This window comes from Gigantopelta aegis, chromosome 10, assembly GCF_016097555.1.
Source record: "Gigantopelta aegis isolate Gae_Host chromosome 10, Gae_host_genome, whole genome shotgun sequence".
Lineage (NCBI taxonomy): Eukaryota > Metazoa > Mollusca > Gastropoda > Neomphalida > Peltospiridae > Gigantopelta > Gigantopelta aegis.
In genome coordinates this window covers 35,110,087-35,128,307 of record NC_054708.1, presented here as the reverse complement: position 1 = coordinate 35,128,307, position 18,221 = coordinate 35,110,087, and the positions used below count along the sequence as shown (strand labels likewise).

At 38.5% G+C, this 18,221-nt stretch overlaps 1 protein-coding gene across 1 annotated transcript in view; it reads right to left on the bottom strand.

Annotated features, from left to right (window-relative positions):
* Window positions 1–5,751: 5,751 nt before the first annotated feature.
* LOC121383256 (zinc finger protein 652-B-like) overlaps window positions 5,752–18,221 on the bottom strand; it is a 104,126-nt gene continuing 91,656 nt past the window's right edge. The window contains exons 4-7 of the mRNA XM_041513161.1: window positions 11,766–11,836; window positions 10,747–10,844; window positions 8,966–9,075; window positions 5,752–6,427 (exon numbers count right to left, since the gene is read on the bottom strand). Coding sequence (XP_041369095.1) covers window positions 6,059–6,427; window positions 8,966–9,075; window positions 10,747–10,844; window positions 11,766–11,836 — 648 coding nt within the window. The 3' untranslated portion in view covers window positions 5,752–6,058. The remainder of the gene's footprint in view (window positions 6,428–8,965; window positions 9,076–10,746; window positions 10,845–11,765; window positions 11,837–18,221) is intronic.

Here is an 18,221-nt window from a genome sequence, read left to right as displayed (position 1 = left end):
GGGAAAAATTAATTTTGTTTACAAACATCCGCTAGGAGGTGCTGCTGATCCTCCTTGGCTACCAACGTTGTTGACGTCATCAATGATTTGACGTCACATGATTATTACTGTACTGTTTATGGAACCGCTTGGAAGATCGGTGAGTTTTTCGTGGGTTTTTTTTTCTTCTTTTCTGGCCCATAGAAACGATATCTGAAGTGGGGTGGGTACTGAGAGCACTATCTCTAGTGGGAGCACAAATCAGATTTTTATCTTTAATTATACAAAGTAGAAAAAAGAAAAAGAAATAATAATAATAATAATAATAAAACATTCGTCCTCAAATGGGAGTGCCTGTGCCTTCCACCCCCTTCCCTGGTTTCTACGGACCTGCTTTATTCTTGTTCATTGTTCTTTTTCTTCTTCTTCCTCTTCTTCGTTGTTATAGTCGTTTTCTTCTTTGTGTACGCATTTGTGTAATTAATTATCATTCTTATTTTAATATTTGAGTTAGTTTTGGATTTATATTTTTGGTTGGATATGTGTGTTGCGGTTGTTGAACACTGTGTTTTTTGTTTTGTTGTTTATTTGTTTGTATAATTCTGAATGAAATGCAACACACTCGTCCGAGGCGGTGATAGTCCAGTCAAAATAAGGTTTAACCAAGAATAAATTGCAACAGAAATGATTTTTATTGCAACTGTTCCCTGGACCCTACCAGAACAACATATCAAAAATGTACATTGATGTACCGTAGGTGGGGCAAATATACTAATTTGCATAATTTCAAAATGGCCGCCATAATTCATACATGCAAACAATGGTAAACTATTCTTACGATTCAGTGGACAAATACATGGAATTATCAGTGCTATGCCTTAAATGTATTCACACATATTCTTTAAAATTCATTCAAAGATATATGGATTAAAAGGAAAATTCACGATGGCCACCTTTGTTGTAAAATAGGTATCAATATTCCCCAAAATCGCACATAAATGCAAATATCGACAAACAATGTACTTTTGTTAGTGTTACTAATATTATCAAAGAAAGTCGGTAAATATAAACTAATTATTTAGTTACAAAAGTGACATAAATGATATATTAAATTCACCGTTAGCTTTGGATTGTACCGATTTAAGTTGACCAATTAACTGATGAAAAGCTTGGGCAAATAAATATTTTGTTCTACATTAAATAATTATGTCCTGGCATTTTTATGGCATTTTTGGTTAACAAACACGAATCTGGTGGAATGTTTTGTTTACAACCACTTTTCAAAACCGGAACTTTAATTTATTCAAAATGGCAGCCACTTTTGTCGCTTTTAGATCAAACACCCTCATGTAATATACCAATGTATGGGTTCTGTGGGTCGCACAGGATGGAAATTACACTTTTAGACAGCATAGATATAATAAAGGTCTTTCCTACAGTTTGTGCTCTAAAAGTATTATTTTTCCGATATAGAATATCATGTTATTTCACTATTTCGTTAGCATGCAGCTTGTATGATCAATTTGTAACTAGATCATGTGTAATGTGGAAACACCAATCTGCCTCTTTATTGTTGAAATATGATGACATAATTCTCTAAACCATCTTGTGGACAAAATGTAAATTCATTATTTGGCCATTAACACATGCAATATATGAACCAAGAATTAGAATGAGAGTAAACATGACTGAAAATGACAAAGACATTTACTTGAATACCTGACCATATAATTCAACATTACATTACTTCCTTTGTTTTTAAACCTTCTGAGCGTGCGCTACAGCAGCTTGCTCTGAATGTGCACGTAAAGCCCTATGACCTGACCTAAACCTTCTAATCCTTTAATCGGCAAAGGAAGAAAAGATGTGAAGATATTACAAGTACATGCCATCGGAACTGTCTATAAATATACCCACCGAGTTCCTCTTGTGCATGTTTAATCAGTGAAGAAGGATACATCGTCCTAGTGAGTGACAGACTACCTATAGACAATGGACATGACTGCTTCATGGTAGCAGTATGACCATGCCTAATGTTCTTTTGACTACTTTCAGATCAAGATCATCAGGAGGTCGAAATATGTCCTAGCCGCAACAAGCAATGGTCGTTTCTGAGTTATAAGACAAAAAGGGTGAATTCAGTTCTCCAGAAGCCATTTTCCTTCTGCTTCACCTTTTGGAATTTACATATCACAGTTTGTGAGGTATCTCAGGGCAAGCTCAATGTATGCCAGTTTCACTATGTCACATTACTCTTGTATATAAGCAGTTTCATTAGAGTTATGATTGTCAAGGACTCCTGAAAGCTTTCTAAACAGTTCATGGTAGATATGTAGAGGCTATATCAGGGCACAGATCACAATTATTTACGCTATAGGTTATGTTTTTGTGTGTGTGAATGCGTGTGTGTGTATATTTGTTATATCTGTGAAAATGTCCTTACAAGTAGTTTGAAAGGCGAGTCTGGCAACCACGAGCCATACCACTATTTTTTACACTGTGCCGCCCCTGGTTTCTATATAGCATTAGTGGCTATAACAATTTTATGGCTCGTAGGTTTTTTTATGCGCCTTTGCCTGCCTGGTGGCAACATATCCTGAAAAGGACAGCTCTTCCCAGACCTTTTTTTAACCTTAGATTGACTGGACTTTGAAGGGACTGGGGCCTACTCTTAGTCTTACTTTTCTCCCCACGTTAAAAAAACAACTCCAAGGGGACTATCTAAACTTTAGAAGCAGGTATGCTTTGCCCCCACCCCATCACCACCCCCGTACAACTTTTGTAGACAAAACGTATGTTTTTGACTATTTTACCCAAGCATGTGATCAAACGTAAAGGAATGTTTCTCAAGCTTGTTTTTTTTTTTTTTTTTTTTTTTAAATGTGTTGAAGAACGTCCACTAACATAGTGATTCATGGAAGCAAACATGACTTTGCTTGCAACAATGCCTTTCGACTCTGTCTTGTGCAGATTATAGAGAATAACTGGTTATTGTTTAATATATCATTGTGTTCAGTGTTCACTGTTGACTTCTGTTAGGCCTATATGGGATGGGAACTATTAACGTGCCCATACCCACTGAAGGTTCAGGCACGCTGTTCAATGTTCACGGTTGACTTCTGTTAGGTCTATATGGGATGGGAACTCTATTAACGTGCCCATACCCACTGAAGGTTTAGGCACGCCCATCCCGGACTTAGCCTCTGACTTCGCCTATAGGCCTATAGTTTGTTACGTTGGCATTTCTGGTTTATGTTATAGTATTCAATTCTCGTGATTGTTGTCCGTTATAATTTATTCAGTTCACATTGTTGACTTTAGTTATAGTTTGTTATTAGTTTACATTAACATTGTTCAGTTCTCATTATTGGTTTCTGTTAGTTTGTTCAGTTCTCATTCGTTTCTGTTTAGTTTGTTCAATTCTCATTCGTTTCTGTTACTGCTTGTTCAGTTCTCATTATTGGATTCTGTTACAGTTTGTTCAGTTCTCATTATTGGATTCTGTTACAGTTTGTTCAGTTCTCATTATTGGATTCTGTTACAGTTTGTTCTGTTCTCTTTCGTTTCTGTTTTTTGTTAACTTCTCATTGATAGTTTACGTTACAATTTGTTCAGTTCTCATTATTGATTTCTGTTAGTTTGTTCAGTTCTCATTATTGGATTCTGTTAGTTTGTTCAGTTCTCATTATTGGATTCTGTTACAGTTTGTTCAGTTCTCATTATTGTATTCTGTTACAGTTTGTTCAGTTCTCAGTTCTCATTATTGGATTATGTTACAGTTTGTTCAGTTCTCATTCGTTTCTGTTTAGTTTGTTAACTTCTCATTGATAGTTTACATTACAATTTGTTCAGTTCTCATTATTGATTTCTGTTACAGTTTGTTAATTTCTCATTATTAGTTTACATTAAAATTTGTTTAGTTCTCATTCATTTCTGTAACAGTTTGTTCAGTTCTTATTATTGGTTTCTGTTACAGTTTGTTCAGTTTTCATTATTGGTTTATGTTACAGTGTGTTCAGTTCTTATTCGTTTCTGTTTACAGTTTGTTCAGTTTTCATTATTAGTTTATGTTACAGTTTATCAGTTCTCATTATTAGTTTCTGCCTCAGTTTGTTCTGTTCACTGAGTTCTGTTAGTTTTCTCAGCTCTCCTTATTGATTTCTGTTACAGTTTGTTAAGTTCACATTATTTGTTTCCATTAGTTTGTTAAGTTCACATTATTTGTTTCCATTAGTTTGTTCAGTTCGCATTATTGGTTTCTTTTATAATTTGTTCAGTTTACATTACTGGTTTATGTTACAGTTGTCCAATTGTCAATATTGGATTCTGTTACAATTTGTTTAGTTCTTCTCATTATTGATTTCTGTTATTTTGTTCAGTTATCGTATTTAGTTTCTGTAACAGTTTGTTCTGTCTTCATTATTGATATCTGTTACAGTTTATTCAGTTCGCATTATTGGTTTCTATTACAGTTTGTCCAATTTTCAATATTGATTTCTGTTAGTTTCTTCAGTTAAGAGTTTGATACAGTTTGTTCAGTTCTCTCTTTTTTAAAAGAGTTTTGTTCAGGTTTTATTGGATTCTGTTGTGAGTTTCTTGAGTTCAAATTATTCATTTCTGTCAGTTTATTAGTGAGAAAATTGGTTTCTTCTAGTTCGTTCAGTTCTCATGATTGATTTCTGTTACAGTTTGTTCATTTCTCATCGCTGGTTTCTGTTACATTGCTTTTTGTTAAGCGTTCATTCAGTTCTCATTGTTAGATTCTGCTAGTTTGTTCAGTTCTAAATTCTAATGATTGATTTCTGATGCGGTTCAGGTCTCATTCATTCATTCTGTTACAGTTCAGTTCGAATTATTTATTTATGTTACAGTTCAGTTCGAATTATTTATTTATTTTATGAGTTTGTTCAGTTTTAATTAGTGACTAATCTTACATTTTGTTCAGTTCTCGCTATTAGTTTTTGTAACAGTTTGTTAATTTTTAATGTTTTGTTTTGTTCAATTTTCATTATTTATTTGTTGTTGGTTTTTGTTCTCATGGTTGATTTCTATTAGTTTGTTAAGTTCACTTTACTGATTTCAGATACGTTTAATTCACTTCTCACTATCGATTTCTGTAAAAAGACTAACAACTTAATTTCGACGTTCAGTTGCTGGAATTCCTCAACATTTCAGGTTTCTATGAATAGTCGTCGACGTTGATATCGTCACGTACACCCTAGATTTACTTTCTGTTTACGAAATTTACTAAACAAAAAAGTATTAAATGTGTATTTTTCAGGGCCGTAGCTAGGGTTTATTGTTTGGGGGAGGGGGGCAACTGAGTAGTTAATAGTCTAAAACTCCTTAAACGGTTAAGAAGACAACTTTCTTTCAGTTTCTATAAATTTTTTTCGGGGGGGGGGGGGGGGGGGGCAACTGTCCTCCTTGCCCTCCCGCTAGCTACGGCCCTATTTTAATTATTGTTATCGATGATTGATATGAAGTTATTGAGATACGTATCGAATCGCGACCTCCTGTATCATTACAGCTCTAGTCTGCAGGCTAGCATGGCATGTATAGCCGACATGTAAGTACGTCTGTAGGAGATGTCAACGGCAAACCGGACGTGATGGTACTGATGACAGTAAATTTCAGACGAGTTAATTAATTATAAACACTGAACTGGCTGCAAAAGCACATTATTTTTTAGACTCAAAGACATTGAAATACCAGAAAAGTCAGTGGGCTCAAATTAGTGAATCATGGACATTAGATGATCATATTCTGGGGTTGGGATAGTGTCAACCTTCATTGTATATTCTTATTATGTACATAAAATGTGTTAAAATGTTTTGTTGTATGTGTATACAATTTTATTCTACGGCAGACAATTTTTTTTTATTTACTTCAATCGAAGGAACGAACGGACAAATGAATTAATGAATGAATAAACGAACGAACGAATGAATAAACGAATGACTAAACTAACGAATGAATGAATAAACGAATGACTAAACTAACGAATGGATGAATGTTTAAGAGAGTTCAACACTAAATAAAAGTTGCCGAGTGTCAAAGTCACACGATGAACATACGATCAGGAATCATTCTTAAAAGATTTAAGTGCCCATGGATTACAGTTTTCCGGTGGCGGCCTCTTGCTCTTCGATCCCATTTTCCTTTCGATCTTAGCACAGCCCCCTCCGCCGGACATCTGCTTCTGTGCGGCAATGGCATCTAAGCGCGTATACCAGGTGCTGAGGAACTGTGATCGCCATGGAAGAGGGTGGACGGTGAGGTGTCGGGGGAAGCTGCTTCTTGAACTGTCGTCCGAGTCGCTGCTCTCCTCGCTCGACATATAGGACATGTTGTTGAGGGACGTTTCGATACGCTTCTTGTCAACATCGTTCATCTCGGAGGTTCGCGATGCCAAAGCGAGAAGAGCGGCACGGCGACGGTTCCTTTTCTACAAAAGAGGAACCACAAAATACGGTTTTGAATTAAAGATGTAAGTAGCTAATAGTAGATGTACTTATATATAAATTATATCACTTTGATGTAAGGACATGAATTCAAGGCTCCCCAACCTTGACACGGTCAAAATGGACTGGGGGAAATAAATATTTTTAAAAAAGAAGAAGAAAAAAAGTAGCTAATAGTCTGTTTAGTATGAAACATAAACTTGGTGACATTAATAGTCCAGTGGGACCCGTTTTACAAAGCAGTCTTAGCCCTAAGATCAACTTAAGTCCATAAGTTAGCTATACGCTTAAGGTAATCTTAGCGCTAAGATCGTTTCGTAAAACAGGGCCCAGGTTTATTAGCATAAGCGTAGGAGACTGGGGGCAGGGAGGGGAGAAAAACCTCGAATTTAAGCAAAATGATGGAGATATTTGGGCAAAATGTGTTAACTTGAGACCTTTTTACCATGTATTTCTATAATTATACCCTCAAAATTAGTTGTAATTCATGTGAAAATGCGTATGAATAAATGTTATACAGATTCGGACATTTTCGTTTAATTCGGGCAAAAGCCAACTTGCCGCCTTATCAAAATTGGACCCCATACGCCTATGGGTTAATATCTAGTACATGCGTGGGAAGTGGGTGGGGGTGGGAAGTGGGTGGGGGTGGGGGTGTCTGCCTAACCTAAGGTAATAGTAGCCAGTAAAAAAAAGAATGGGAGAACAGTAAAGTAACAATATGGTGTTTTCTCCAGCTGAACAAACAGGCACGCTTGAACTAAAATCAGCACTTATTCGTATTATTTTCAGCTACACCAACAAAGGTAACACCTCTGCACCCGAAACACAGAATCAGCGAGTTTCAGAAAGAAGTGTCGTTCAGTCGTGATTTTTGTTTGTTTATTTTGTTTTGTTTTTGAGGGTTGTTTGGTTTTGATTTTTTAGGGTACCATCCCAGGGTTTCTGCCAGAGGGTAAAACGGGTATGGCGCCATACCCAAAATTTTATTTTTTAAGTTAAGTTTTTGATAAAATTAATTACTCTCATCATTACTGTATGATTTTCTTAACCCTAACCCTAAACTTAACATATTTTCTTTCTGGGTGAGGTCCCCCATACCCCATGTTGACTGTGGTTGCATTCAATTCCATAGTGCCATACCCCAAAATTTCTTTCTGGCAGAAACACTGCATCCCAGTGAATACGCTCTCTGGCGAGCCGGTGGTTATGTAATGCTTAACGTGTCACAAAACGTACTTGATTTTTGCGGATGCATCGCAATGTCCTGTAATAATATCCATCCCAGTAAGCCAGCAATAAGTATATATTATTTTTCAATACAAAATAAACCACCATTGTCAAAGTGTCGAAATAACCGTATTATGTTTTGTCCCTACATTAACCTTTACTTTATACTTTATAACAAAAAAAGTAAAGTATATTTGGACGATCACCAGTCAAGGTGTCTAGACATACACACAATAATAAGATTACAGGGTATTGTGGGATAACCAGCCACCCTTAAAATGGTAATGGACATGATCAGCCGTCCTGCTTTATTACTGTAGATAATTCTGTAAAACCCTTGACTAAGTAGACTTTCCCATCTAAAATAAAACTGATCAATTACGTAGTCCCAAAGAAAAGAAAATTATCACTTGGGTATCGTGAGTGGTTGTTTTTGTTCCAACTTACCCTACCAATAGGTCTAATAAGATGCATTTTTTCTCTGGATTTTTTAAGAGAGAAAAATACTATAACCCCATTTCATTCTATTAATGCAAAGTGAAATATATTTAGTTAAATAGTTTATTATATTATTAAGTCATTTATGTTGTTTTATGAGTCAGGTTGATGAAAGCGAAGTGCCTTGTCATAAATGACTGCGTTTGTTTACACTGTGCATACAGGAGTTGGTCGGAGCTGATGTCACTTTGTCCCAAGCTAGAATTCCTGACACAACGAAAACAAAAGAAAATGGCTTACCCCAGTTAGCAGGAATAATCACAGATTTTTATTAACTCTAAAATTGCGTGTTTTTCATTTGTTAAAGTGTCAGTATGTGTTGGTGGTCAGGGTATGCATCTTTCCAACACATAAGGCTCATGTTTGACTTTACTATCCCTTTAAGAGTTGTTGGTCGGCATAAATCATACATGATTATAGTCCGTTCCATCATTCTATAAAACTGGGGGGTTTTTGTAAATAATTTCAGTTTGGTTTCACATAAGAAGACAAGTAAGAGTGTTCTGGAAATAACAAAATAATACTTCTTGTTTTCTGTGCCATTTACAAATCAATCGGCCCAGAAATAAATAACTTGTAGTAAATTAACACAAAACAAATTATGAAAAAAAAAGATGTTCCCTGTGGGACGGACTATATGTATAGATATTCCGATCGAATTACTATACCAAAAGTGTGACATCACAGGTTATTCCCTTGGACCCTTCCTATATTTTCAAACTATTTTGCTAGGTTATTCAATAACCCAAGGTCCGTGCAACTAATGTGCACGATGTCTAAGACATGACTCTCACGTTTATCAGTCGCTGTCGCCTCCGCTGCTTCACCTTTATCACCACGTCAGAACCTCGGAGACGACGTTGCCATTGGACCCTCAGCGTGCGGAAATACGTCATAATAATGGCTACAAATACAGGAACACAAGAATGTCAAAACAGTACATAACACACAACAGAGCCGGTTTAAGGATCCGCGGGGCCTGTAGCACAAATAACAGCGGCCCCCTTCCCAGGATATATATTTTGCAACCCCCTCGGGGAAAATGATATGGAGAAAATAAATGTACACGTCACCACGGGCCCCCTGGAGCGCGGGATCCGTAGCACGTGCTACATGTGCTACTAGGATAAACCGGCTTTGACTAAAAATTACGGGATGTAAATCAAAACCGTAAATCGAATTTCAAAACAGTACATAACACACACAACATTATAATCGTACACACGCATGTGGAAGTTACTAAAAGTTACGGATTGCAAATCAAAACAGTAAATAATACACAAGACCTACATTACATACATGTAGTTAGAGACATTTATTGGTTGTGAATCAACCCCAGAGTTCACTAACAAGCCCTCCTGTATTGATTTGAAAATTTCGGTCGAGTTTATTTTCACAACGACTAGGGTATGTGCAGAAATATTTGATTCAGGATTGGACTTATTTCATGTTTATTGGGGGGGGGGGGGGGGGGGGGGTTACGCTTTCTTGTATTCAAACCCACTTGTTAACTGGAAAGACAAAAGTCTAATGACTGTAGAACGATTTATATCTAGTGTGTATAAATGATTTTATTTGTAAGCCGTTGTGGTGCAAACCCATTGAAATACAACCACAATGTTGTTCAACTTATGGGCAACTTACTCTAACAGCCCTCTAATCTTCATCTAGTGTACAATACTGTGAATAATGGGAGCGATTTACCCTAACACCCCATTAATCTTCATCCAGTGTATGATACAGTGAATAATGGGAGCAACTTACCCTAACACCCATTAATCTTCATCAAGTGTACGATACAGTGAATAATGGGAGCAACTTACCCTAACACCCCATTAATCTTCATCAAGTGTACAATACAGTGAATATTAGGAGTGGCTTACCCTAACACCCCATTAATCTTCATCCAGTGTACGATACAGTGAATAATGTGAGCGACTTGCCCTAACACCCCATTAATCTTCATCCAGTGTATGATACAGTGAATAATGGGAGCGACTTACCCTAACACCCCATTAATCTTCATCCATTGTACGATACAGTGAATAATGGGAGCGACTTACCCTAACACCCCATTAATCTTCATCAAGTGTACGATACTGTGAATATTGGGCGTGACTTACCCTAACACCCCATTAATCTTCATCTAGTATACGATACTGTGAATATTGAGAGCGGCTTACCCTAACGCCCCATTAATCTTCATCCAGTGTACGATACTGAGAATAATGGAAGCAACTTACCCTAACACCCCATTAATCTTCATCCAGTGTACGATACAGTGAATAATGGGAGCAACTTACCCTAACACCCCATTAATCTTCATCTAGTGTACGATACAGTGAATAATGTGAGCGGCTTACCCTAACACCCCATTAATCTTCATCTAGTGTATGATACAGTGAATAATGGGGAGAATGTTCTGAATGTTGCTTCCAGGGTGCCAGTTTATTCAGCCACACAAACACGCAACACCCTCCCCTACCCAACCACACAGATTGTTATTTGTTGATGGCCCTATCTCTGTCTCCCACTGTCGAGGTTCGGCTTGGAATGAAGTAATAGTTCCACTTACTGTGCAGATCCTTGTCGTCTTGTACATCTGTATCTTCCTTCTTCCCTATCGCATCTTTAATGATCTTCGTTACAGCGGCATTAGCTGGGTTATAGAATCTGAATAAAAGAGATAAAACGTTTGTTTAATTCATCCCCATTCCAAATGAGGCTTCATCAGTGTGATAACTATTATTACTTCATTACAAATACAGTCGAATCCACTTTATTGCATATCGGTTTATAGCATAAAATCAGTTATTTGCATATTCTGCTACACATGTATAAAGAATGTCAAATATTTCAACAGTATTTTTAAATATGGTTCCACATACCTAATAATTTGTGTACAACTCTGCTCGTAGTTGAGTAAAATGTTTTAGTATAGGATATGAAGAAGGTTTGAATACCTCTAAATCGGTGTTCATTTTGGGAAGTAGAGGAGGAAGGTTCGACAGTGCAATGTTAACGAATAAGAGGGTAGGGAAGTAATTTGAAAACACATTCAGTTACTGAAAAGGGGGTCGGGACGTAGCCCAGTTGTAAAATGCTCACTTGATGTGTGGTTGGTTTGGGATCGATCCCCAATGGTGGGCCCATTGGGCTATTTCTCGTTCCAGCCAATGCACCACGACTGGTATATCAAAATGCTGTGGTGTGTGCTATCCTCTCTTTGGGATGCTTCATATAAAAGATCCTTTGCTACTAATGGAAAAATGTAGCGGGTTTTTCTAACAAAATGTTTATATTACCAAATGTTTGACATCCAATAGTCGATGATTAATAAATCAATGTGCTCTAGTGGTATTGTTAAACAAAACAAACTTTAACTTTTACTGAAAAGAGAAAGTTCAGATGTGTGAGCATGACACCTGCTATTTATTTATAACAGCCAGTGTCCAGTTTTGAAGACCAGACTAATGCCTGGATGTAATATGGCAGTCTATTGGTTCCTACCTACAGAGGTTTAATGCCAAATCCTGTAAGATCACTAACACACTAAAACATATATATATATAAATATGGTGAATAGTCACTTACTCTAATCTATAATCCCATTCAATTGGAGGCCTGCGTTCTGAAATCAGCTTCACAACGATATGTACTTCTTCCTGTGTATGAAGATATAGAAACAAATATAAATAAACACAGTCTGATCCTTTTCATGAGATAATAATGTTTAGAATATGGAATACAAAGCAATGTCTATTTTATTATTTGATATAAAATATACTAAGAGGAAACAACAGTATGTACCGTATTTCTTCTGTAATTACGACCACATTTCAATTATATATCAAATGCTTGAGAAAGACACCAGCCCTCACAGAAGCTTTCACTAGTGTCCTATGTATTATAGTAATGCAGTTGATAATTTCCACGGAGCCCAGACAACAAATCATGAGCCGTGACCCAGGGCTATAGTGTTTTCACTGGGTGAAGATTAAAAGGAGGGCGGCCATGCGACTCCCACCCTCACCATTAAAAAACAAATGAAAAACCAAACAAAAAAAACAAGAAGAAAAAACAATAAAAGAAAAAAAAAGTGAAAGACAGCCACTAGCAGGTTTATGTATTTAAGCATGTGCCTGTCTGTGATATTCAGATCATCATCTGTGATATTCAGATCATCATCTATTATTTTTACGATGCAAAGTAACATCACAAACATGCCAGTATTCCAATGATTGCACCATAAATTGCTTATATCATAACCACTAACCAACCATACTTTAAAACACATGTAGGGTTGGGACATAGCCCAGTGGTAAAACTCTTGTTTGATATGCAGTCAGTCTAGGATTGATCCCCATTGGTGGACACATTGGGCTATTTCTCGTTCCAGCCAGTGCACCACGACTGGTCTACTAAAGGCTACGACTGGTCTACTAAAGGCTGTGCTGTCTTGTCTTTGTGGTTGTACATATAAAAGAACCCTTGACACTAATAAAAAAAATGTAACAGATTTCCTCTCTTGGACTAGATGTCAAAATTACCAAATGTTTGACATCCAATAGCTGATAATTAATAAATCAATGTGCTCTAGTGATGTCGGGTTTTTTTTTTTTTTTTTTTTTTTAAATACATGCATGTGTATGTGTATCAAGGTGACTTAATTCAGTGCTGACCTATGGAGAATGCCAGATAACAATTGCTACTACCAGAAATACTATAACCAAATAGCCTTTACAAAAGTAAATATCATTAGTTGGTTTATCATAGTTGTGAATTGTATTAATGTTTTGTTCCTGGAATGAAGTTTCCCAGAGTTGTATAGAAAAATGCATTTAAAGTATAATTTCTTCACAACTACTAGACCCTTTCGAACTTAGTTTGGTGGGAAGCGAAGCTTCCTTGACCCAACAAAATCATGAATTTGGTCATTTTAAACCCTCTTCGCCAAGGAAAATAGGTGTCAAGCACTCCACGAGTCTGGTGACCATGTAATCCCATGGGCCTCTTCTTATTATTAACATTATGTTTGGCCCACTGTCAAAGATGTAAGACTAGTAATATAAAACAGACATGTCGACAAAAATCAAAGTAAAAATGTATATATTCCTCTGCTTGACAGCAAATAAAGCATAGTACCGGTATAGTAAACTGGTATACTGACAAGTCAAAAACAATATGCTACAGCTCCAGTGGGGCAAATATTATACCTGGGCCCGTGCTTATAAAACTAAAAGTCCACACTCAATCTCTAATGACGTCACACACATACAGTTTGTATGGCATTGTCATGACATTAGTGTCTCGGACTCTATTAGAGTCTTGAGTCTAGACTCTAAACGTTTTATAAGCACCAGGCCATTTCTTCACCTAGATTAAAAAACATTTGTTATAATAAAATAACAAACAAACAAACAAATATTCAAGAATTACTACTTCTGAACACATACTAGTAAATATAAAAAGTATTTACGTAGTTATATAATGGTAGACAAGTATTTAGAAATCCCTTATCCTAGTAGCCTAGTCTAAGGTAAAATGATATACATTACAGGTACATACAGGTGTAAAATAAAGATTGTATCAGTAATACCCATGGATACAGATTTGGATACCCAGAAATACATTTCAAGAAGAAATTGAAGTGCATGAATGTGTGTTTGTATGCATATGAATAAATGATACACTGCTTCGAATGCATCATTCCTGCATATTTATTCAATATAGATATATTATTTGGATAATAACTTTACCTTTGCCCAAAACTATTGTAAAAAGATATCACCTTCCCCAAAACATTGTACACATTATCACCATTTTTCATGCATTGTTTACAGGAGATAGATTATGAGTTGTGTGCACCTGTCAACAGAGCAACGAAGATGTATGATCAACACCTGAATGAGGGTAACTTTGGAAGTGAGAGTCTCTCCGCTTGGCTGATAGGTACAGGGTTCACGGCCCAGTACCGGCTCCAACCCAGAGCGAGTTCTTAAGGGCTCAATGGGTAGGTATAATATCACTACACCCTCTTCACTCTCACTAACCACTAACCAACTAACAACTAACCCACTGTCCTGGACAAACAGCCCAGACAGCTGATGTGTATGCCCAGGACAGCGTACTTGAACCTTAATTGGATATAAGCATGGAAATAAGTTGAAATGAAATGAAATATGACCTCTCTCTCCTTTTTAACAAATGGCAAATAACTTGAATGCATGGTACACCAAAGGCAATGGTATATACTGTGCTGTCTATACAAAAGTGCAAATAATTGATCCCTTGCTTTCTTTTTGACAGGAGTTGCCAAAGTGGCAGTAGCAGGTGTTGAAATATCATATGACAGACACCAAGTAATTCTAGTTAAAATGTGGCGAGGTATCGTCAGATATTTCTTTCCTTTGTTAATCTCCCGTTTAAAAAAATAGCACTAATATTTCTAATGTACAAGTGGTACTTTCGTGGTGGGTGCTGCTGCTGTAATAATTAAGTTCTTCAATATTAAATCGGATGTCAATTTAATTTTCACATTTTCCCCCCTTTTTTGTGCTTACATGCAATCTAATTAAAATTAGCTCCACTGGTTAATTACCTGTGGATCTAACAGCACCATGTTTTAATACTTAAATTGTTATTTATAGATGAAATGTTACCTGGACATGGGAGTCCACGCAATGCTGTTAGATCTACTGGTAGACCAGTAGAGCTAATTTTAATTAGATTGGCGTACATGTCTATTCAATTACAGTTGAAGCATACTGAGAACATGTATTGGCCATCCAGGCTATTTGTTTGGCACAGAGAGTCCATGGTTAAGGCGGTACCATACGATAATTGTCTCATGTGACAAACATTACAATTTCATTGGTTACTATGCAATCGGCTACTCTCGTAGGAAGCACTTGTATCATGTGCCATCAACTTTAGTGTGAGGGGGTGGGGCATAGCTCAGTGGTACAGCGCTAGCTTGATGCGTGGTCGTTTTTGGGATCGATCTGCGTCGGTGGGCCCATTGGGCTATTTCTCATTGCAGCCAGTGCACCACGACTGGTATATCAAAGGCTGTGGTATGTGTTATCCTGTGTGGGATGGTGCATATAAAAGATCCCTTGCTGTTAATCAAAAAGAGAAGCCTATGAAGTGGTGACAGCAGGTTTCCTCTCTCAATATCTGTGTGGTCCTTAACCATATATCTGAAGCCATATAACCATAAATAAAATGTGTTGAGTGCATCGTTAAATTAAACATTTCTTTCTTTTTTTAGTGTGAGAGTGAGTGTCATGGCCTTACACCTCATTGAGACGTTCTGGGTGGGAGCTAGTACTGGGATGAGAGTCAGTGTCATGGCCTTACACCTCCTCATTGAGACATTCTGGGTGGGAGCTAGTACTGGGATGAGAGTCAGTGTCATGGCCTTACACCTCCTCATTGAGACATTCTGGGTGGGAGCTAGTACTGGGATGAGAGTCAGTGTCATGGCCTTACACCTCCTCATTGAGACATTCTGGGTGGGAGCTAGTACTGGGATGAGAGTCAGTGTCATGGCCTTACACCTCCTCATTGAGACATTCTGGGTGGGAGCTAGTACTGGGATGAGAGTCAGTGTCATGGCCTTACACCTCCTCATTGAGACATTCTGGGTGGGAGCTAGTACTGGGATGAGAGTCAGTGTCATGGCCTTACACTTCCTCATTGAGACATTCTGGGTGGGAGCTAGTACTGGGATGAGAGTCAGTGTCATGGCCTTACACCTCATTGAGACGTTCTGGGTGGGAGCTAGTACTGGGATGAGAGTCAGTGTCATGGCCTTACACCTCATTGAGACATTCTGGATGGGAGCTAGTACTGGGATGAGAGTCAGTGTCATGGCCTTACACCTCCTCATTGAGACATTCTGGGTGGGAGCTAGTACTGGGATGAGAGTCGGTGTCATGGCCTTACACCTCCTCATTGAGACATTCTGGGTGGGAGCTAGTACTGGGATGAGAGTCAGTGTCATGGCCTTACACCTCCTCATTGAGACATTCTGGGTGGGAGCTAGTACTGGGATGAGAGTCAGTGTCATGGCCTTACACCTCCTCATTGAGACATTCTGGGTGGGAGCTAGTACTGGGATGAGAGTCAGTGTCATGGCCTTACACCTCCTCATTGAGACATTCTGGGTGGGAGCTAGTACTGGGATGAGAGTCAGTGTCATGGCCTTACACCTCCTCATTGAGACATTCTGGGTGGGAGCTAGCACTGGGATGAGAGTCAGTGTCATGGCCTTACACCTCCTCATTGAGACATTCTGGGTGGGAGCTAGTACTGGGATGAGAGTCAGTGTCATGGCCTTACACCTCATTGAGACATTCTGGGTGGGAGCTAGTACTGGGATGAGAGTCAGTGTCATGGCCTTACCCCTCATTGAGACATTCTGGGTGGGAGCTAGTACTGGGATGAGTCAGTGTCATGGCCTTACACCTCATTGAGACATTCTGGGTGGGAGCTAGTACTGGGATGAGAGTCAGTGTCATGGCCTTACACCACATTGTGACATTCTGGGTGGGAGCTAGTACTGGGATGAGAGTCAGTGTCATGGCCTTACCCCTCATTGAGACATTCTGGGTGGGAGCTAGTATTGGGATGAGAGTCAGTGTCATGGCCTTACACCTCATTGTGACATTCTGGGTGGGAGCTAGTACTGGGATGAGAGTCAGTGTCATGGCCTTACACCTCATTGAGACATTCTGGGTGGGAGCTAGTACTGGGATGAGAGTCAGTGTCATGGCCTTACCCCTCATTGAGACTTTCTGGGTGGGAGCTAGTACTGGGATGAGAGTCAGTGTCATGGCCTTACACCTCATTGTGACATTCTGGGTGGGAGCTAGTACTGGGATGAGAGTCAGTGCCATGGCCTTACCCCTCATTGAGACATTCTGGGTGGGAGCTAGTATTGGGATGAGAGTCAGTGTCATGGCCTTACACCTCATTGTGACATTCTGGGTGGGAGCTAGTACTGGGATGAGAGTCAGTGTCATGGCCTTACACCTCATTGAGACATTCTGGGTGGGAGCTAGTACTGGGATGAGAGTCGGTGTCATGGCCTTACACCTCCTCATTGAGACATTCTGGGTGGGAGCTAGTACTGGGATGAGAGTCAGTGTCATGGCCTTACACCTCCTCATTGAGACATTCTGGGTGGGAGCTAGTACTGGGATGAGTCAGTGTCATGGCCTTACACCTCCTCATTGAGACATTCTGGGTGGGAGCTAGTACTGGGATGAGAGTCAGTGTCATGGCCTTACACCTCACTGAGACATTCTGGGTGGGAGCTAGTATTGGGATGAGAGTCAGTGTCATGGCCTTACCCCTCATTGAGACATTCTGGGTGGGAGCTAGTACTGGGATGAGAGTCAGTGTCATGGCCTTACACCTCCTCATTGAGACATTCTGGGTGGGAGCTAGTACTGGGATGCAAATCCAATAGTTACCAGTTTTAAGAACCATGACAACATAACTACTACACCACAAATGTCACAATTGCCTGCACTTTCATGGTAATTTGTAAATCTTGCTTCGCTAAGACAATCACAAAGGGTACCGGTATATTAAAGGTCATGGCAAGTAGCTTCCTGTTTGTGGGAAAAGATTCCTTGCTGCTAATGGAAAAATGCAGAGGGTTTCCTCTGACATGTAAAAATTACCAAATGTTTGATATCCAATATACAATGATTAATAAATATTTGTGCTCTAGTGGCAAACTTAAAAAACATTTTTTTTTATCAAAAACTAATAAACCAGAAATGTCCATACTGTCACATAAATTACACTGTATGGGACTTGAGGTTACAAAGAAGAAAAAGGAAGGAAGGAAGGAAATGTTTTATTTAACGACGCTCTCAACACATTTATTTATGGATATATGGCATCAGACATATGGTTAAGGACCATACAGATATAGAGAGAGGAAACCTGCTGTCGCCACTTCATGGGCTACTCTTTTCGATTAGCAGCAAGGGATCTTTTATATGCACCATCCCAGACAGGATAGTACATATC